General features: G+C 38.3%; 1 protein-coding gene across 1 annotated transcript in view; it reads left to right on the top strand.

Annotated features, from left to right (window-relative positions):
- Dhc98D (Dynein heavy chain at 89D) overlaps window positions 1-22,397 on the top strand; it is a 64,219-nt gene that overhangs the window by 4,812 nt on the left and 37,010 nt on the right. Inside the window, exons 12-46 of the mRNA XM_076125512.1 lie at window positions 229-375; window positions 472-564; window positions 3,058-3,248; window positions 3,614-3,812; window positions 4,257-4,504; window positions 4,871-5,015; window positions 5,298-5,411; window positions 5,719-5,899; window positions 6,315-6,467; window positions 7,512-7,594; window positions 7,668-7,794; window positions 7,984-8,226; window positions 8,632-8,801; window positions 9,168-9,355; window positions 9,644-9,805; window positions 10,122-10,322; window positions 10,630-10,921; window positions 11,362-11,520; window positions 11,876-12,112; window positions 12,449-12,702; window positions 14,073-14,221; window positions 14,425-14,534; window positions 14,864-15,042; window positions 15,856-16,051; window positions 16,299-16,396; window positions 16,518-16,653; window positions 16,891-16,977; window positions 17,177-17,319; window positions 17,618-17,796; window positions 19,055-19,237; window positions 19,786-19,911; window positions 20,211-20,464; window positions 20,819-21,007; window positions 21,343-21,515; window positions 21,852-22,017. Coding sequence (XP_075981627.1) covers window positions 229-375; window positions 472-564; window positions 3,058-3,248; window positions 3,614-3,812; window positions 4,257-4,504; window positions 4,871-5,015; window positions 5,298-5,411; window positions 5,719-5,899; window positions 6,315-6,467; window positions 7,512-7,594; window positions 7,668-7,794; window positions 7,984-8,226; window positions 8,632-8,801; window positions 9,168-9,355; window positions 9,644-9,805; window positions 10,122-10,322; window positions 10,630-10,921; window positions 11,362-11,520; window positions 11,876-12,112; window positions 12,449-12,702; window positions 14,073-14,221; window positions 14,425-14,534; window positions 14,864-15,042; window positions 15,856-16,051; window positions 16,299-16,396; window positions 16,518-16,653; window positions 16,891-16,977; window positions 17,177-17,319; window positions 17,618-17,796; window positions 19,055-19,237; window positions 19,786-19,911; window positions 20,211-20,464; window positions 20,819-21,007; window positions 21,343-21,515; window positions 21,852-22,017 — 5,955 coding nt within the window. The remainder of the gene's footprint in view (window positions 1-228; window positions 376-471; window positions 565-3,057; window positions 3,249-3,613; window positions 3,813-4,256; window positions 4,505-4,870; window positions 5,016-5,297; window positions 5,412-5,718; window positions 5,900-6,314; window positions 6,468-7,511; window positions 7,595-7,667; window positions 7,795-7,983; window positions 8,227-8,631; window positions 8,802-9,167; window positions 9,356-9,643; window positions 9,806-10,121; window positions 10,323-10,629; window positions 10,922-11,361; window positions 11,521-11,875; window positions 12,113-12,448; window positions 12,703-14,072; window positions 14,222-14,424; window positions 14,535-14,863; window positions 15,043-15,855; window positions 16,052-16,298; window positions 16,397-16,517; window positions 16,654-16,890; window positions 16,978-17,176; window positions 17,320-17,617; window positions 17,797-19,054; window positions 19,238-19,785; window positions 19,912-20,210; window positions 20,465-20,818; window positions 21,008-21,342; window positions 21,516-21,851; window positions 22,018-22,397) is intronic.

Below are 22,397 nucleotides of genomic sequence, written 5' to 3' on the forward strand. Positions count from 1 at the left end.
TTTTAACTCATACCAAAAGCTTATAGGTAGACAATTTGATCTAAAGAATCTAGCTCTGGTAAATGCATTGAATTTAAGGTCTTTTTGTTAGAGACTTGAACTTGAAGTGATATTCAACATGAAGGTAAGACTTGAAAGTGTCTTAGAATATCTTCGATTGTTCTATCTAGGATCCACAATTTATGACAAAAAAGTTTTAATATTTTTTGATGATTGACTGGCATATAGACTCGTGAAGGCGAAGGTCCTGTGGCAGAATACAAGTACTGGCGTGAACGAGATGCAGAGATATCGTTATTGGTGGAGCAACTGAAACAACCGATGGTTGTCAAGATACTTTACTTGCTGCAAAAAGCCGGCTCCACATACCTAGAGGTAATTAAATGTATATTTTAGTTCTTGATTATTTTCTTTTTAAGTGTATTATTGTATAAAATATCAGACTGTTTAATCATTGATTCCGTATAACAGGGCTTCAAGAACTACAAAGAGAGGCTTCTGGAACAATATAATATGGCAAACGACAACTTGAAATTCCTTTCAACATTGATGCGATTCTTTACGGTATGTAAAGTGTGTAGCAATCTTACCCCGCTTGATATATTATTATAATCGTTCGTACGAGAGTGTGACTGGTAATTGTTTTTACAACACAGTCTGTGTCCTAGTAACTGACTTGAATATAAGATTTAAACTTAAGCAGTAACAAAGTGTCAACATTACTTCCAAGTCCCCGCATGCAGAACAAACCTTGGTTCCCGTGCACCAATTGCTAGATTGACATCGACATACAACGAATATTGACGTTTACTCGACCTAGACCTCTTTCACGACCATCCCACACGTTTACGGTCTAAAATAATTAATAACCTTAAAAAATAACTCTCTTCCAATATTTATAAAATAATATTCTTATTTAATTTAAGTTAATTGTTAATGGATCTCATTAGGGAAACCAAATTAAGTTTTAGATTTAAGTTTTTTAATATTTAGTTTGTAATACACTCAGCGGCACGGAATCTTGGCCAATCACTTATCTCGCGATAACAAAAATTTTAAGTGTTTCAGTTGACGGTTTGTAGTGCAGGTAGGTCAAAAAAATGTTTGCTTCAGCTCAAGAGGGTAATTCATAACGATTGAGTGCACTATGACGTTAGTTCTGAGCTTTAGTTGGTTCGGGTCATTTGAGCGACTAAGTTGCAAGTTTGATTTTGTGTGATGTTGAAGGTTTTCTGTTACATTTTTTTACTTTTGTGATTTCCTGTGTGTTATTTCGTAAGTAGGCGTGCTTTTAACCAATAAAAGATGCCCCTAACACCTGCAAAAGTTGCACAAGCTGTAGCACTGATTGACCAAGGGATGTCACAGCGTGAAGTTGCTGCTGCACTTAATGTACCTCGGTCATCAATGCAGTATGCCCTGAAACGATACCGAGAGACGGGCGGGCACACCCGCAGACCAAGTAGTGGAGGCCAAAGGTGCACATCGGCTCGAGACGATCGCTTTATTATCTTAGAAATTCTGAGAAACCGCTACCTCACCGCAGTTGAGATACGCCAGCGACTTCAAATTTCAAGAGGTGTGAATGTGAGTGAGCGTACGGTGAGAAGACGAATGGAGGAAGTTAATTTAAAAGCTCGTAGGCCAGTGCGAGGTCCACAACTCCTCAGACAACATCGAGTAGCTCGACTTCGCTTCGCTCGAGAACACGCTAACTGGACGCATGAGCAATGGGCAAACGTATTGTTCACAGATGAGTGTAGGATAGCTTTACGTGCTCCTGACGGTCGGGAACGATTGTGGAGAAGAAGAGGAGAGCGATTTCTACCAATCACCACCACACAAACAGTGAGTTTTTATGGAGGCTCAATAATGGTTTGGGGAGGCATTAGTTCCGATGCACGCACGGAGCTGGTTGTTGTCGATAATCGCCTTACAGCTGTGCGATACATCGAGGAGGTTCTTCAGGAACATGTTGTGCCTTATTCCGGACTAGCTGACCCGCGCAACTTCGCTTGCGTCACATAAGATAGAATGGGTCAAAAATTTCCCCGTTTTTGTCACATTTTTTATTGCTACTCTGCTCCTATTGGTCGTAGCGTGATGACATAATATAGCCTATAGCCTTCCTCGATAAATGGACTATCTAACACTGAAATATTTTTTTAAATCGGACCAGTAGTCCCTGAGATTAGCGCGTTCAAACAAACAAACAAACAAACAATCAAACAAACAAACTCTTCAGCTTTATAATATTAGTATAGATTCATTGGACACGAGCAATTCAGATTAATGCACGATAATGCACGCCCCCACGTCGCAAATTGCGTTGAAGAATACCTGGAAGAGGTCGGTATTCAAAAACTGATATGGCCAGCGCAAAGTCCAGACCTAAATCCAATAGAGCATATCTGAGATATGCTTAAAAGAAAGATTAAGTCGGTATCCAACCCTCCCCTAACTTTAAACGAACTTCGAAGTGCAGCAGTATCCGCTTGGAACAGTATACCGCAAGTTGACGTCAGAAACATCATTCAAAGCATGCCTGATAGGATGCAAGCGGTTATAAGGGCGCGAGGAGGAAACACACTATACTAAAATGTAAAAACTTTAAAGACATTTCGCTTAGTTTCCAGTTACAGTGTTTTTGTTTTTGTGGAAAGTGATGAAACTTTTATTCGTGAAAGTAAAAAACTTAAAAACTTTATTATTGGTGAGTTAATCTTTTAATTACCACTTTAAATATCCTAACAAACACTTAATCAATCAATCTACCATTGATTTAGTAATAAAAATATAATAATATAAAAAATATCGCCAAATTCGTATGTGGCCAAGTTTCCGTGCCGGTGAGTGTATATGTATGTCAGTTATATTGAATGCTGTGCATGTCTCTAATAGGTATAGCACACGCCCATTTATTTCATTTTTTATGTTTTTTCAAATGTCTTTGTTCATACTGTTGACATGCCTTTAATAATAAATAAATAAATAGTGATAATATTTTGTATCAATTCTCAAATACGTTCTTAAAGTATAATAATTTTTCGACCCTAGGTAATAGAAGACGACTCTCCATTACACCAAGTGATAGAGATCCTGCCGGAGTTGGTGGAGAGTATCTACATGATGTGGGTGCTGTCCAAGGGGTACCGGAGCGACGAGACCATGGTGCCGCTCATGTCTCGCATCTCGTGGGCGCTCTGCAACAAGCTGGAGAAGTTTCTGAATGTTCACAAACTATTTGAGTAAGTGAATTCATTAATATTTTATCGCTCATTCAAAGATACTGTTCTAAAGAGCTAGGATGCCTTTAGAGCAATTTTCTACCACTATAGACTATCTACAACCGGCTAGCTATCGACAATTTTCGTTTGAAAACTTGTTTGGCGCCCATAGCAGACGCCGTAGGTACTGATTTTTAAGTAAATATAATGTACAAATACCAAGCTCTCGATATTCGATAGTGTTGATCTTAGAAAGACGCACTTTTTACGATTTTTTTATAAATAAACATTCCTTTAAAATCAAATTACCCTTCCTGATCCTCTTTGTATAAAAACCTGACTCATACTTAACAACATCATTATGAAGTTGTTTATATTATCCACAGTAAACCAAACGAAGACGTCCTATCTCTGGCCCGCGCCGGTCAGAAGATAATGGAACTGTGGCATGATCTATACAAGGAGACGCGGCGACAAATTGAAATTAGTGGCAAAGGTGCACGATGGGAGTTCAGCCAACCGCTTCTCTTCACCACTACTGACTATATAGGCTCTGTTGCTAAAGACCTGGGAGATGTGGTCCAGGTAAAATTACGACGTATTTTGCACAGGCAATGCCCTCTCTGAATGGGCCAAAAAGATTTTTTGGCATTTAGTCCACCAGATTTGACGAAATGAATTGTGGATGTTTTAGCAAAATATGGAGTTTTTCAGTTTGTTGCTGCTTACCCACGTATTTGCTATTTAATACCCTTAAATAACATTCCATAGACGGGTGGGTGAGAATAGTATTAGCTGAATGTACCGCGTTTCAGAGGGCAAGTCAAAGACGTCAATTACGATAACAATCGTTAAGCCATGTCCAAGGCCTTCGGCTGTCTTGAACAACTATGACTCCAGGTTGACCACTAACCATACGATTAATGAACTAATAACTTTTATTTTATGCAATACCAAAAATATATGCAAGGTACAAACACAAACCTTTTAATTTTTACCGTATAAAGTTGTATATAAAAATTTTCACAGGTGCTAATAGACTTCGAGCGTATCTTCGGTCTAGAGCTCAAATCAATCATAAGTGACCCAACTCAAATCGACGACGTACGCAAACGCGTCAAGAACCTCGTATATCCGATACGTACGATCGACTTTAGCGTGTTCGTGTTCGACAACAAGGAGAACTGGGATGTTATCATGGGAGACTTCTGGAGCGAAGTCAGATATCTAGAGGAAGAGGCTAAGAATTATATTAATTCTAGCTTTGGAAATTTGAGGTAAGTGGGGTAAAATGCAGCTGTATGTTCTATGAAGCTTAGTTACTGTTGTAACTAGAACAGCCTTGCTGTAAGTATTTTTAACTTTGTACCAAAGTATTGTTGAGGGAATATTTGTTGACTGCTTCAGTGGGTGAATGTGTGTTCGACGACTGCTGATCACGAAGTCTGGGGTTCGATTTTTGGATCGAGCCAAGTGTAATTTTAATTTTCTGATTTATATACAAATATTCGCAATATTAGTCTATAGTAGTATTATAGGCCGTAGTGCGGAGTTAAATACTGAATAATGGCAATCGGCATAGACCTGCTTCCTATAACTTGATTTTTTCTTCCAATATTGTTAATACCTATTTAAACTCGTAGGTCATCAGAAGAAGCGCTGACGGTACTGCTGAAGTTTCTCGAGTTCGACACGCGGCCGTCGATCAGGAACCAGCTGTCGTCCAAGTTCGACCTCGTCATGAGGCAGTTCATCAAGGAGATCACCGCTGTTGAGGATAAATTCACTGTTAGTTTGCATCTTTTTTGTTATAAAATAAATTTAAAATTAAAATGTACGCATGATTGCTTTTGAATGGATGATAGATACAAATTGTTTGTTACTCAAACTTGCCAAAACATAGTTTCTAACCAATACGGTTTTATCCCAGGATGTATTTTTTACAGGGATCAAGCTGCGTGCTTGCTAGTGTAAAATTATTTTAAAGAACATCATATTATTATCTGCTTTCAAATGCTCTTTTTTGTTATTGCTTTGTTTGGCAGTTTTCACATTTTGCGTCTATTGCAGCGTTTCCGCAAAAATCCGCCTTTACTGCGAAACCATCCGCCTGTTGCTGGCGCCATCTACTGGGCAAGAGCGCTCTTCAACAAAATGAAACAACCTATCATGAGGTTTCAAAAGGTATTTGCATCCATTTTATTATTCTTTTTAAACTGGAAACACCCATATTTAAAATAGTATGACAAATACCACTTTTGCACGGTCATCATACATATATTATTCATCATTGATCCGTAAACACCTATTTCATATGATTTAGAATTCTACGAAGTTTTAAATGTATTTGCTTTGCTTTGCCCCATATTTCATGGTCCTGACTTCGCGGGTAAATTCATACACATCTGCCTACATTTTCAGACATAACAGGCGTGATATTACGTATATTTGTATTTATTGTTTTTTTTTCAAATAAGTATTTGTACTATAGGTGCCAGAGTTAAACGACTGCGAACAAAAGAAAGAAGCGTTTCTCCAATACAAGGCGTTCTCTAAAGTGATCAAGGAGTACGAAGACTCCAAGTACAAGGAGTGGGTGTACAGCGCCGCTGACTTCGTAGACAATATGATGAAGAAGAACGTGCTCAAGGTTGAGTTCAAGACTGAAGTCGGTACGTCGTTACATAAACTTCATTTATGGATAGATAAAGTAGTATCTTCAATAAATAAAAAATAATAAAAACGTTATAATGTACCTATACCTTACATGTGTTCGTTCTTGTCTTGCAAAAATTTATTAACATCACTAGCGTATTCTGTAAGAAAAATTTATTAACCGTCGCCAGTACGGAGACGGGAATGTTGTCTATATTATTAATCTGACAATCACAGTAAAGGGTTAAGGAAAACATTGAAACTTTACATACTTAAAAAGCTCTTCAAGATATGTCAATGTGAGATTTCCTTACCGTATTTAACCATCATGCAAAGGCCTTATCGCTCCCTCATTCCAGAAAGAGATTCTTGCTCAGCAATCAACTAGTACATTTAATAACATTCTCTAAACAAATTAACATGTCCTATCAGAGTTACCAAAGCCAGCAGCTCGTGGTATGACGCTGACGCCGGCGGGTCAGGCGCACGTGGCTAAGAACAAGGCGTCCATCATGTCGTTCAACGTCACGCCCACCGACGTCGTCAATAAAGAACTTGCTGATAAACGACGCAGAGATAAAGCATGTGAGTACATTACAATATAATCCTGTCTTTAGATTTAACAACTGTCTCTTGTAAAATTACAATATTGTCCGTCAAGTATCTTTGTTATGCACCTAGATCTTGCGTATACGTGTACGCTCTTGTACGCTTATATTTCATATACGGGCTTATATGTATCAAGTACCCGTTGTCAATTTAGATTGCCTAACCCAATTTAAACATACATAAAAATATTACATCTATGACAGATGATATTGAACTAGACTCTCAAACCGTTATGAGGATTTTTTCTACGACTGTTTGGCCTATGCAATATAGTTCGAGGAAATAGAATCTTATTAACATCAACTAATCCAAAAAGAGAATAAATTCCTCAACATTATTATGACTCACGTTAAACTTAACCAAGAGATATTCACGAAAAGCCTCTGCACAAATGTTCAAAGTTGTAACAAACTCGCATCGTAATAAATTAATTTCAACTTTTATATTGCACGAGTAATGTTTTTGTTGTACAAACAAACATCGCTTGTGATATATGTACAATGTTTTGATTAACCATTATTTTTCGGTTATGCTTTTTTTGCATTGATAATGACTTTCTGTATAAAAACAGATTGCGTTTGATTTGATATTGGAAAGAATTCCAGGTACACGCCTCCCATCCCTCCCATATTTGCAACCCGATTTCTCCACTTATTCTTCTTCTCCTTTTAAAAACTTACTTCCGTCAATCTCTGCGTCACCCTGAGGTAGACTGGTAGAAACTGCCTGTGGCATTATGTCTATTGTAACTTTGTATATGAAGTTTTAATAATAAATTATCGTTATTTTGTTCCACTATTATATGCCAAACTATTCTAATGAAATCTCCATACTTAGCTATTGTCTGGTAATTAAATTCATTTATATTATTTTTCCAAGGCATTCAAGTCTTAGTTTATCGACATTTAAAATAATCATGTCTTCGGTGTCGCGGTTTTTTAAGTGTATAGATATAAATATATGATAGACATGTGACTTACTCACACGTCTATCATACACTTATATTTTGATTTATTCCAGTGATGTTGATGAGAATACCTGGCCAGCACTACGTGAACGTTAGATCTCCTAGCTCAATATCTCTTCTAGCTAAAGAAGGACTGGTACGTATTGCTTACAGTTTAAATTCAGCACAGGACTATGTATCACGTTTCATGACTTTTCTTTTGTCTATAGACGGACGTGACATGGCGTGACCTGACAGTCCATAAACTGATGCAGGAATACGAACTGGAGTTCCATCCGAACTTCGACAAAATGATTTTCCTGGTCATCCACGAGGCAGAATTAATGGAACAGCTCGGTCAGTATCAGTTTCAGTATTTGTATTTATATTACCGACTATTGCCCTGTTATTTCGTAGTCACGATTAAAAATGCTGACACATTTTTTCTTTGTACTTTCTTTACCAGTCATATAAATCTGTAAGGAGCCAAAAGTACGTCAATATCTATCGTCAGTAACGATTTGTATCAAATTCCTTATACTCTAGGTTTCGATCTACCCTCAAATATCCGCGACGTGGCCATGCAAAAGGCCCGACTGTACTACGAGCTAGAAGCGTTAACTAGCGTCATCATCAAGTACAACGAAAGCACGAACGCACTCAGTCCGTCAGAGACACATCTCATGAAGCGCCATCTGCTGGACATGGAGCGACACATACTGCCCGGACTCACTCGCGTCACGTGGACCGCGCTCGGTATTGGAGAGTACATCAAGGACATTACTAAAGGTACATATTACGAACATAATAAAAATATAAAAATGTGATTTACAGTGCTAAGATTTGTAGAGCTAAAAACGAGGAACCGTAATCGGTTCCTTTGCGTGCCTTTTCAGAAAAATAGGCGATGAATAAGTTTTCTCAGGGTCGGCAACGCGCTTGTAATACCCCTGGTGTTGCAGGTGTCCATAGGCTATGGTAACTGCTAACCATCAGGCTGACTGCATGCCTGTTAGCTACCGAAGTGTTATAAAGGCAGTCAGATACATTTTATGTTATATTACTTTATACGTCTTGTTAATTTGGTCGAAATATTATATTGATAAACTCCTTCCCTATACTACTGTATTTTACCAAATCATACTTTTTTGTAGTTGTAAAATAGAAAAAACATAACTTTTCTATCTATCACAGGTGAGAATTCTCTCCGAGCTGTATACAAACAGCTGAAGATGGTAGAAAAAGAAGTGCAGTTCCTCATCGACCAGTTAGAAGCGTTCAACTTATTCCCTGTCATGCGACCTGAGAACTACGTGGACCCAATCACTGGTGAACCTGATGACACGTGGCTGTATCCGTGCAAGGTAAAAAAGAATATAAGATATTATTAGTGTTTTGGCACTGCGTAGAAGATGTGCCATCGACTTTATACTTAACTATAAGACTTTTTTTTATTAAATGGCTATGCCTTCTTAATCCACAGTGGTTTGCTTAAAGAATACGCTGTATTTCAGTTTGAGTTCTTCTATAGAGATCATAAACTGTGCTATTTAAATTTTGTTAAGCGATTACTGAACCAGCAGTAGTTCCTGATTAAATGTGCTTCTTGTTTGTCCTGTTCTGATTTCACCCAAAGTAGAATCAACATATGATGCTTTCTTGCGTTTAATTATTGTAAATATGTGTAAATGACTAAATAACGGGCATATTAATGTTGTGAAACATTTCAGGCATACTTCGTAGAGATTGAGAACGAGCGCTTAGACCGCGTTGCGTACTTATCCCGTATCTACGACCGCATCGGTCCGATCCTGATGAAGTTGGAGTACTTGATCTTGGGCTCCAGCACCGGCCGCTCTAACGTCATGACGGCCTACTACGCTCACTGGGAGAAGAAGATATTTAAGTGTCTAGTTAAGTTAGTACTTTTTTACCTCAGCTTATTTTAACGAATACGAGTACGAATAGTCTTTAAATGTTAGTGACCTCTTTATCTCAACTCAACTCCTCCAATAATTATATGACATGTATTAATAATAATGAGAAAGAAAAAATAAGAAAAGCCAGACGTATTTTAGAACTAATAACATCAGACGATCCTATTAACATCCTTTTGCTCTTTTCAGTACATACTGTCGTTTGAACAATCGTGACAGCTCATAATATATAGAAATATAGACCTTTAAACCTTTTAATTCATTTTCAGTTTAACACTAGAAAACATGCAAGACTTCCAGCAGATGCTGAGCGAGAAGATGCCGTTGTTCCAAGTGGACGCGGTACTCGTCCCGCCGGATATAACCATGAGACCCACACAGTCTGAAGTCTGTAACATACTTGGGTATAACGTCAAACACTTCCTCAACAGGTAAGCTTTTCTGTACTATACATATATTACGACACTGGCTTCACAGATGTCCGAGAGACCCACCATGTGGGCGCCATGAACAAGTTTTCTGGACAGCTGTGAGACGTTCGAAAAACATTTCACAGCGACCCGAAGCAGATCTCATTTAGACCCATTTGGGTAATTGTGAAACGATTTTTCTGTCTTTTTTTGGGAGCTCATACAAGCAGCCTGTGTAAATCTCAGCGACAGCTGTAAAACCAGCCTGAACAGATTATATTAATTCATAGGAATATCGTTGGAAATGCTAAACTGCTCCAATCATATGTTATTTCAGATTGACATCTTTTCCCCGTTGGATGAAGAAGACATGTCTTCCGTGCGCTCCACAGCCAATAACTGAAGCGACCGGCAATGAGTTCTATGTGTTCTCCTATTTCGAAGATATCTTACGAGTGACGGCTATAAACGATATCACGCTGCTCATCCAGGATACTATTTATAGGCTGACTTTGGACATCAATAGTTATATACAGAAGTAAGTAAATACTTGTTAACGATTTGGGATAGCTTTCTATGGATTGAATTTTCAACGCGTACATTTATAATCTAAGTTAAGAACATCCGTACCTTATAGTAAAAAATAAAGGGGCTGTCAAATTAGAGCCTCAACCGTTTACAGCTTGACTTATCATGATTGGCTAGTTTCCTAGCTATCCTGTAGCCTTCGCGATCTCTCAGATAGTTGTGAAACTGGCCTACCTGTAAAAACTTTAATTTAACTCCTCAATCAATCTCATCAGCAAAAAAAAACAAATTAATATTACCCCATACTTCTTCCTCAGGTGGCTGAAATACAACCACCTCTGGGCCTTCGACAAGAACCTATCATGCGAGAAATACGTACAAAAATACGACCAAATTCACAAATACGACGAGAAGTTCTTCTTCTTCGAAGACATTATCGCAGATTTGAACGAACACGTGAAATTCGTCGATGTTGGTGCCATACGAGTAAACCTCAGGCCTATTATAAAACAGATACAGGACCATGCGCAAGAGTGGAAGAACATTCTAGGACATTGCATCTCTACTAAGACGAGGATGAATATGCATGAACTTAAAAATATGGTTGAGGTTAGTGGTTTATTATGCATAATTAGGTTTTAGTAGACTCAAAACTCCTTGTAAAAAATAAAAGGAAAACCTATATATTTTGATATCGTATTCAAATATGTTATTAATGCGATATTTGTGCACACCTTTTGTTTTTACAAAAGTGAATATAGCAACGTTCTGTCTTTTACTCTATCAACTATTTTTAAATATTTTTTTTTTATATTTATAGGATGATAATCAACTAGTAAATATCATAAAAAGATAAACCTAAATTTGAATTCTCTGCCTTATTTCCAACAAAAGCTATTTTAAAACGCAGTATTGTGTATCATTATCATATGGTTACTGTCACGGTAGACATTTTCAAAATATGTAATGTAGAAATAGTTTAAGATAACGATGACAAAGAGAATAATATTAAACCGTCTATAGGTATGTTTTAAATGATTTATGTTTAGACGTTCCGCACAACGGTGAACATGAACATCAAAGGGCTGGAAGACTTCAAGCTGGTGATGGCCACCATCGCGCAAGTGCAACAGTTCACCATCACTGCGGAGTGCCGCTACCGTAATATGCAGGAAATATTTCATATGCTAAGACAACATGGGCTTGAGGTAAATAATACTATTAACCCACTGTCATTAAGATTTCGCATGTAGTCTTCTGTAGTCTAAGAGTTTGTTTATGAATTAATCCAAATTCGTTTCGATCAATAATACAAATTGAGGCTAGTCATAATTTTTTTACTATCAGAAATTCAATGCTTGTAATAATTTGTTTCATCTGTTTAAATAATATTGTAATATTTTACTACTGCCTAGAATCTGCATGTTTATTCAAAATAAATAAGTGCTTGGATTACTTTCAAATCGTATGTCAATTAATCTTATGTAATTTATACACTTAAGCTCATTACGTGACCGAAAATACAACACTAAATAATAATCTACACCTTAATCCGTTATGCAGGTTGAAGACGAAGACCTGCACTTCGCGAAGAACCTGGAAGCGTCTTGGGGTACATTATACCAGGCGTGCTTATTCCGTGGCAACACGCTAGAACAGACCAAAGAGAAGTTCTCTAAGATGAATGTGGTGGAAATAGCCAACTTTCTCAAAGAGCTGGACGATTTCGTGGAGAAGTTCGATGCGGAGGGACCTGTCACTGTTGGTGATGATATGGATAGGGGCTTGCTGCTTATGGAGGTAGACAAATACTTTGTACTTTTGAAAATACAGCTCTAGTCTATATCTGAAATGATATGAATAAGTTTTACTGTAGTATCAAAAAGTATTTCGTTGGTGTATTAGCAGGTTACCTTTAAGTGAATTACTTGTTGCATATTACTTAAAAAACTAACTTAGGAATAAATTAGGCCGGACTGTAAACAGAAAAGAAGCAAATATAGTAACAATGAAAAAAATTTTTGATAAGTGTATGAAGTGGACCTAGATATCCTGACAAATAGCAGTTTTTATAGGTAGATACATCAAAGCACCTTGAACGTAGAACAATAATGTCATTTAATTTTATCTTATCAGGAATATGGCAAATACTTCGATGAACTAGAATCCCGTAAGAAAATGCTTCAAGCAGCCGAACAGCTATTCGACAATCCTTTGGCCGACTTTTCAAACTTCAACCGCGCGAGGACGGACTACGCTGCTATGGAACAGATCTATAAGATATACAAGGCACAGAAGAATGCCAGAGAACTGTGGGCTAAGACATTGTGGGTGAATCTAAACCCGCAGGCCCTTGTGGACGGTATTGAACAGTTCTTCAAAGAATACAGGTAAGATGATAGATTACTGAACTGCACGTTTGGCGCAGTGGTTTAAGCGGTCACCTCGCCGTAACAACCGTAGTGCCGCGTGTGGTGGGTTCGAATCCTACCCGGGACAAATCTTTGTGTGATGAGCACGAGTATTTGTTCTGAGCCTGGTTGTCAATTTATCTATATAAGTATGTATTTAGAAGTATATAAGTATGTTTATCAGTTATTTGGTTACCATAGTACAAGCTCTGCTTAGTTTGGAATCAAATGACCGTGTGTGAGTTGTCCAATAATATTTATTATTATTATGTAAGTCTGTACCTCATCTCGGGACTATGGAGTCCCGGATTTTTGGTAGGCGTGCGTGGGGCCGAAGCCAACACGTAGAGGCCCTTTTCGACTGCTTTAATATTTCAAAAATGTATGATGTCACAATCCGGTGATTATCCCTGTTTACACTATAAAATGCACCCAAGGACAATTACCGGACTGTGTGGAACTATGGCAAAACTAATGGAAAAAACTACTTGGGCTATTGGGATGGGTTGCTTGTGGACTGGAGTGTTGGTGATCTATAGGGACTATGGCGCCTGCCGATAACTATGTTAAAAACATGTAAAAGTGGCAGACGGAGACTTGCCAACTCACAAACTGGGCCCCCTAAACTAGTCGCTGAAAATGCAACAAGAGGGCAACAGGGACGTGAGCGGCTGAAGGACGGAGAGGCCTCGCTGGACGTTAAACTCAGATCATTTGCTCCCTGAGGGTCCGGCATCACTGGCCCACTAGCCACTTACGCTCAGCATCCGTCCTCCGAACAGAGTGGGAGCTCTGCTCTTGCGACTCCACTCTGGACGGCCAATGAAGGCAAGCCAGAGGCGGGGGACCGCTTCCTCGTCAGTTTTCACTCTGACCAGCCAACTAAGGCAAGCCGGAGATGAGGAAGGGTGACTTCCCCCTGGAGCACTCAGGTACCGCGGGGTCGCTACTCCCCGTCACCTCGCCTCGAGGTGCCCTGCGGGCTTATTATTATTATTATTACTTTATTGTGCGTATTGTTATAAAAGAGATGAAACTGCTTATAGTATAGAAAGGTTTAAAAAAATTTGCAATGATGACGTTACGTAACAACCATTTTAAAAGTACTAAATACAAAGCTTATAGATTAAAAAAAAAAATAGAATTTGATTTCATAAGAATTGTTTTTCGTGAAAAGTTCAATACAATTTTTTTGTGACGTGAGTCTTTATTTTAATGTTCTTATCTTACTTTTTATTCTCTTCTTTTTTTTGTAATCCTGTCTTTTTTTACAATACTATATGACGTTGAAATTCAGCATATTTTATATTGTATCAACTACATTCATAACAATCTTTTCACTTTGGTAGGAAATTACCAAAAGCAGTGCGCCTATCGCCTACGGGATTAATGCTAGACTTGAAAATGAAGCAGTTCAAAGGTGTGGTGCCTCTCATGGTGTCGCTCAAGAACGAGGCTATGCGCGAGCGGCATTGGAAAGAACTTATGCACAAGACTGGTGAGTCAACCAGCATCTACTGTAACATAATAATTGTATTATGAGTCTCCAGAGATATCTATCTCGGAATTTAAGCAACAATTTAAATTTAAAAAAAATACCCAATTTTAAATAATATTATCAGAATCTTGATCGACTTATCCTAGCTCTGCCTACGTTACCCCTTGAAGTTATCTTATACCGCTTGCGGCACTTTTTCACAGGTCAGGACTTCGACATGTCCCCGGAGCGGTTTACGCTTGAGAACATGTTCGCTATGGAGTTGCACAAGTACCAAGAAGTCGCCGAGACGATTGTCAACCATGCCATCAAAGTGAGTTATAGAAACGATTCCCATGACTCTTTAACGACAGATTTTTTCGAAAGCGAATTATAGTTCGAGAAGCTAACGTGCACGTGCATGTATACGTATACGTTAACCTTACCTTACTTAGTTAAACAGAAGGTCTGTCAAATATTCTTAGCCTCGTATCCGTTTAATAAAACTAAAGATTATGGAGACTATTGTTTGATTCTTTGAATATTTATTAAACACAAAAATGCATTTTTTTCTTAAATAAAGTATACCGTTAGTTGGTTTAACCTGCCTGTTAAATGTCCCGTGCATGATATTCACCTTCTATAACACCTCTCATCTTCCAGGAGTTGGCAATCGAGCGCGGCGTCCGCGACGTACAAGAGACTTGGGCGAACATAGCATTCAGTGTGACGCGACACTTCAACCGCGGCGAGGACCGCGGCTACACGCTCAACCCTTGCGACGAGATCCAGGTCAAGCTGGATGATGACGCCATGACACTGCAGAGCATGGCTGCTTCACAGTAAGTCAGTCATTCATATCGTATGGTTAGTGGTCAAAGTTGATGTCAAAGGCCTTTGACGTGGCTTAACGACTGTTATCTTAATTGACAACAACCGGGACCGACTCTTTACGTGCCCTCCGAAGCACGGAGACGTTTAGTTCAAATACCGCTATGCGGTCACCCATCTATGGAATGACCGCGCCAAGGTTTGCTTAACCCACAGATCATTTACCACCCGGTGAGCGCAACTGGCTATGGGCGCCTTTTCACAGTAAGTGATGGGAATTAATTTGGTTGTTCATAGTATTTTCATAAAAATTGGGCCATCATGGCCAGTTTCTGTTAAACTAGCCAGCTTGGCAGGAAGTGATGAGGTTTGTTGTATGTATAGTCTGAGTGTATCAATATAATCACTAGAAAGAGAGAGAGAGAATCACAAGAAATAATGTTTATCAAATAATTTGTATACGTATTTGTTCTATGAAGGGATTTCTTACTTGTATTCTTCGAAGTTGTTAAAACATGTTCAACGTCATGTTCAAAACTCAACATGTTATATAATGAGATCGAAGCTCGTCATGTATCGGTAGATACTTACGAAGCTTGTTTAAAAGCTGAAGTTTTGATATTTAAATAACTTTTATCAAGAATAGTTACTTTATTATATTTAATAACACGATTATTGCTTCAATAAATACGACTCTTTGATCTTTGTCTTCCCTATGAACGAAGAAGGTCTAGTTTTATATAATATGTATGCATGTAAAGCGATTACTGGGTGAATCGACTTGTGAAAACCAGTAAATTCATCTAAATCTATTTGTTCTCCAGGTTCATCGGTCCCTTCCTATCCGTGGTGCACCGATGGGAGAAGACCTTGTCCCTTATGTCTGAAGTGATAGAGGAGTGGATGGCGACGCAGCGCAAGTGGCTCTACTTGGAGGGCATATTCGTTGGCGGCGATATACGCGTACAACTGCCCGAGGAGGCTAAGAAGTTTGATGATATCGATAAAGTATTTAGAAAGGTTCGTATTTACGGCTGTTTATTTAATTGACAAACAGAGTATTCAGATTTTTATCGTGTTATATTTTCGTTACATTCATATTATGTGATTTTAATCCATATTTTATGGGTGCTAAAGTATAGAAACTACGGACAAGCGTACCAAAAGTTAAACTTAAACAAATTTTTGATACACGGAGTTGCGTGTTTTGAAAATAGGATTTAAGTCGCAAGACTATTGCTAACTAATTTCTATTATTTTTTTGTAGATTATGTTGGACACAGCAAAGAGGCTGAACGCTGTGGATTGCTGTACTATCGGCGGACGACTGGAAGAGTTCATTAACCTGGGACTTGGTTTACAAAAGTAATGTATCGTAAAATAATATTTTTAAAGAATACTTATCTTAAGGAAATATGACATGCGATGGTTTGAAAACACATTGATAAATTTTATCCATCTTTCTAACCAATTCTTACTTTTTTAGGTGTCAAAAGTCACTGAACGACTACTTGGATTCCAAAAGACGTATATTCCCGCGGTTCTTCTTCATATCTACAGACGAATTGCTGTCCATTCTCGGCAGCAGCGAGTGTAGTTGTGTGCAGGAGCATATGATCAAAGTAAGGAGTAGTAAATTAAAACAATAAACATTGTATTTCCACTCTAATATTTATATAAGTATGTATTTAGAAGTATATAAGTATGTTTATCAGTTATTTGGTTACCATAGTACAAGCTCTGCTTAGTTTGGAATCAAATGACCGTGTGTGAGTTGTCCAATAATATTTAAAGAGGACTATTACAAAAAGTATTGTCAATAGTTTATAAATTCCATAACATGTCGTTTTACATTTCAGATGTTTGACAACATTCGCGCGCTGGATCTATACGTTGATCACACTAATCGACCAGTCGCTGCGAAAATGATATCCGCTGAAGGAGAGGTAAAATAAATAATTCAGTCAAATGAAAGATTAATCGGAATTGCATCGAGAAAAAGTGAGCCTTCCATTACGAGAAAATGCCACTGGTTTGCCGACTCTTTAATGATTTTAGATAAGGATAAGTCAATAACGTAACCGGTTCGAATCGCCTGAAGAAGCAATAGTAATTATTCAATAATTTTTGATTATATCTTTATAGATAATGGAATTCCGCAACGTGGTATACACAGAGGGTCGCGTAGAAGACTGGATGAATCTAGTGCTTATAGAGATGCGAAACTCCAACAAGTTCCTTTCTAAAAAGGCTATATTCTATTATGGGAAGAACTGGAAAGTACCCAGGTAAGGCAAAGTACTATTGAAACTTAATTTTATACACAGAACGTACACCGATTTTGAGCTTTTTAACACGAACGAATATTTTTTGCCTTTATCGTTAGACACAGTATTGTCTTATTGGTCTTATTTACAAGGTTCTCTTACGGTTTCTTACCCTTATTGATTGAATTGGAGATCTCAAAATAAATAATATTCAAGTTTATGCGACGGTTTCCTGATGATACATAAAGATATTTGAAATATTCGAAGTGTTTGTCCCATTTCTTTTAGATTGTTACTTACTTATTAAATGTGTGTCTAGAACTGAATGGATTCTGGAGTACCAAGGCATGGTGTGCCTAGCGGCCAACGGTGTGTGGTGGACAGCAGAGACCGAGGAGACCTTCATACGCATTCGTAAGGGAAACAAACGTGCTATGAAGGAGCACTTGGCTCAACAGAACGAACAACTTGATGGACTTGTGGTTAAAGTGAGACAGGGTAAGTGGGCTTATTGAAATCTCTTTGATTGATTATAGTGGTTAGTTTTGTTCTGACTAACCAATTGTTAGAATTTCGTTGTTGGTGGTGGCGAAGCGTGAGAAATTACACAGGGAAGCTGTAGGTACATTATTTATGTATTTCTCTTAGCTCATAATAGTATTGAAGGTGCCAACAGGAATGCTGAGAATCAAGCGCTGAACCGATGTCTATACTTCTCTCGCATATCGGATATCACCTTTCATGCATTATACAATCTATACAATACTAAAAATATCTTATTAAAACACAAAAATCTTTATGGTTCAACCCGGGAACTAAACAAGCGCCTTCTATCAAGCAAATTCCTGCCGTTCCTGTCTCATATATTAAATAAAATATTGTTAAAAAGAAGATGGTGATGTGTGAAGATTGTGTTCGTCGCGCTGTATGCTCCTTCATAGCTCGCTTGTTAGTATCAAAGCGGGCTGTGAAGAAGCGTAGAGCGCGCCGGAATTACAACTTCGGAGCAGTTTGAAACAGGAACTTGGTGAGCTTAACTTATAACACGATTTAATTAGTTCTTACTGTATTAAAGACATATAAAACCCTAGTAGATTATGTTATGCAACTGATGATATTGTTATTTATTGTACTGTATTAGTTTATCCTCAATAATAGCCCATAGTTGATAACGTGTGTCCGGTAAAATATGATAGTAAATAGCGAAACGCAGATGTATTTCATACACTACTGCCTACACACCTTCAGGTATAACAGGCGTGATATTTTCTATGTATTTATGTATCTTATCTTATAGGTGTAAGATAAATTTAGGTATGTAACGAAGCACATTACCGCACCCATTGCCTTAGTTTAGGTTTGAACGAAATTTCAAAAATCTTATGAATCAACGATATTTTATAATTGCTTTTATTTATCTCCGGCCCCATAGCCAGTTGCGCTCACCGGTCGGTAAACGATCTGTGGGTTAAGCGACCGTTAGCGCGGTCATTCCTTAGATGGGTGACCGCATAGTGGTATTTGAACTGGGCGTCTCCGTGCTTCGGAGGGCACGTAAAAATTCAGTCCCGGTTGTTGTCGATTAAGATAACAGTTGTTAAGCCACGTCAAAGGCCTTCGGGCGGCTTGAACAACTTTGACACTAGGTCGACCACTAACCATACGATAAGAAGAAGAAGATCTCCGGTTGGATTCAAAAATCATCCACAGTCTACCATACCAACTATCATTTGTAAACCAACATTGTACAATACAGATCTATCATCAAACGATCGTCTAAAGTTCCGTACGATCACGACGATCGACGTGCACGCGCGCGACATCATCGAGGGGTTCGTGCGCGACAACGTGACGGAGGCCAGCGAGTTCGAGTGGGAGAGCCAGCTGCGCTTCTACTGGCTCAAGAAGGATGATAATCTGTGGAATAAACAGTGCACTGGTAATTTATTGTATTTGTTAACTCTAGCCAACATAATAATAAACCTTTCTAATATATAAAATTCTCGCGTCACAGTTTTCGTTGCCATACTCCTCCGAAACTGCTTGACCGATTTTGATGAAATTTTTTGTGCTTATCCGGTATATATGACAATCGCCCAACATCTATTTTTCATACCTAAATGACAATATTTTTTTTTATTATATGGCACAACAACGTGTGCCGGGTCAGCTAGTCTGATATAAAATTGTGTAGCACTTATGTTATCGTATTGTTTTAATTTCATTAGAAATAAGCTTAGATAGATTCTTGCTGTCTATATGGATATGTAGACAGGTTCATGTTGGTCATGAAAATGCTACAGTTGAGTCACCAAATTTGATCGTAGATATCTTTTGGCGGGGACCTAGTATTGGGAAATACATAGTTTGTTTATTCGGCATGCCAAGAATTTAAACGTAGTCTTATAAGTTAATAAATTAGTTTTGAACAATTTGCATTTAATTTTATAACTTTTTTAACAAACTATAATTACCATTCTTTGGCAGGTATATTCGAGTACGGCTACGAGTACATGGGTTTGAACGGGCGTCTAGTGATTACTCCGCTCACAGATCGCATCTACCTGACCATCACGCAAGCTCTCACAATGCAGCTTGGAGGAGCACCTGCTGGTAAAAACCCTTTCTCTAATAAATAAATCCATCGTTCTTTTTACTTCTTGCAAGGCATACTCTCTGTGCGATGTCTTATTCGACCTTCAAACTATGTATTCAAAGGCAGTACAACGGTAGGACTAGTACAGTCACTCAATCTTATTCTAGATATTTTTCTTGTGTGTCCGCCTACAAAGATCTTGCACGTCATGTTACGTAAAAAAGCAATAACGTATTTAGAAACTTCTAAAATATTCTAAATGGCTGTGTATAATAAGAATAAGCCAGCCTACTTATGTAATAATATTTGTTCTCAGGTCCCGCCGGTACAGGCAAAACAGAAACAACAAAAGACTTAGCAAAGTGCCTCGGTCTGCTGTGCGTGGTGACCAACTGCGGCGAAGGCATGGACTTCCGCGCGGTGGGCCAGATCCTCGCCGGACTGTGTCAGTGCGGCGCGTGGGGCTGCTTCGACGAGTTCAACCGTATCGATGTGTCTGTGTTGTCCGTCATATCTACGCAACTACAGTGTATTAGGAGTGCCTTGCTTATGAAGCTCAAGCGGTTTACGGTTAGTACTTAGATTTTTGGTTTTAAAGTCTACAATACTTTATGACTGTTTTTTATTTAGATTTTTTTTTCTTTTTATGTTTCTTCACAGCACAATGGTTTTGCCTCTTAAACATTTATATTAGAAAAACTCTTGTTTCGTTTATACACGATTTTATAAACATTAGAAAGCTTTACTTAACGCGGGATAAGGGTAAGACAATGACAAAAAACAGTGTATTTTCATGATTTTTTTATAGTTTGATGATATCTACACAATGTACAAAAGAAAATTGTTATTGTCAAAGCATGAAGGAACGAAACAATTGCTAGCAAACAACATTCAGTGTTCTTTAAAAATACATTTATCCCCCAGTTCGAAGGTCAAGAAATAGCGATGGACAGTAAAGTGGGTATCTTCATAACGATGAACCCTGGATACGCAGGCCGTACAGAACTGCCCGAGTCCGTGAAGGCGCTGTTCAGACCCGTCGTGTGCATTCTACCTGACCTTGAGATGATCTGCATGATCTCGCTGTTCTCTGACGGATTCCTAACTGCTAAGGTAACACACATTTCAAGCACTTCTAAGTAATTTAACCGCATTTATACAGTCTTTTCAAGTGCGTTCAAGATTGAACAGATATTGAAGGCGAAGTGATACTCACACTGACGCTCTTTCGCACATATTTCCGATTTACATGTTATAGAGAGACTGTATGAGATCAGCTGTGGGCCATTGATTCTCTGTACTCTAAAGAAATATATAATAGCTATACGAAACATAAAGGGAAGACATTTAGCCATCATACCGCCGAGAACAGAATTAATCCCTCAAAATCAAGTAGTTATCAAGTAAAATAATTACGAGATTTGAACTATCCATTTGTTTTGTAACAGGTGTTAGCCAAGAAGATGACAGTGCTATACAAGGTAGCTCGTGAACAGCTATCGAAGCAGTCTCATTACGACTGGGGGCTTCGAGCTCTTACTGCGGTGTTGCGTATGGCCGGCAAGCTGAGGCGAGACTCGCCTGGACTTAGCGAGATTATGGTGCTGATGAGGGCTCTTCGGTAAGCACTTAGTACTTATATTTTAAGGCTTATGACTCCTAACAGTACATTTTTGACTTAGCGAGATTTTGATGCTGTTGACCGCTCTTCTTCTGTACTATATTTATATTATTACCTTAACATTTGACGTCATAGACTACACGTTCGAATAAGGGTCTTGAGAGCGTACAATTAACAGGCTACTCTTTGTTGAAACTTAAACTAAAGCTTAAGTATGAATGAATGAATGAACTTATTTTCTTACAAAAGTTTTGCACCTAAATGTCAATAAATATTAATTTCTTCAAACTCTGCATTATTATGCTCTTGGCCTAACATTCTATCTTCATCTGGCAGAGATATGAACTACCCCAAATTCGTGTTTGAAGACGTACCGCTATTCCTGGGTCAGATCAAGGACCTGTTCCCCGGACTGGAGTGTCCACGCGTCGGGTACCCGGATTTCAACGTAGCGGTCACTGAAGTGCTAGAGAAGGATGGCTATATCGTGCTGGCTCATCAGGTATTCACTTTCATAGTCGTAAACCTCTTGAATGTGGTAATTTATCTATATAAGTATGTATTTAGAAGGTATATAAGTATGTTTATCAGTTATTTGGTTACCATAGTACAAGCTCAGCTTAGTTTGGAATCAAATGACCGTGTGTGAGTTGTCCAATGATATTTATCTATTTATTATTGTTTAGTTCTTTGACTAAATGCAGAAACGGTGTAGTGTATCTAGCGCCAAATACTTTAAGTATTTATCAACTAAATGCAAGTGTATCATTGTGACAAAATACTTTCAACGATCCCTCAATAATGTTTCTGAAATCGGTTGTATATCTTTACTCGTTTTAAGAAACATCCTCAGCCTTAGCCCCGTATGTGGGCATTCCTTAG

Source organism: Anticarsia gemmatalis, chromosome 17 (genome assembly GCF_050436995.1).
Source record: "Anticarsia gemmatalis isolate Benzon Research Colony breed Stoneville strain chromosome 17, ilAntGemm2 primary, whole genome shotgun sequence".
Taxonomy (NCBI): domain Eukaryota; kingdom Metazoa; phylum Arthropoda; class Insecta; order Lepidoptera; family Erebidae; genus Anticarsia; species Anticarsia gemmatalis.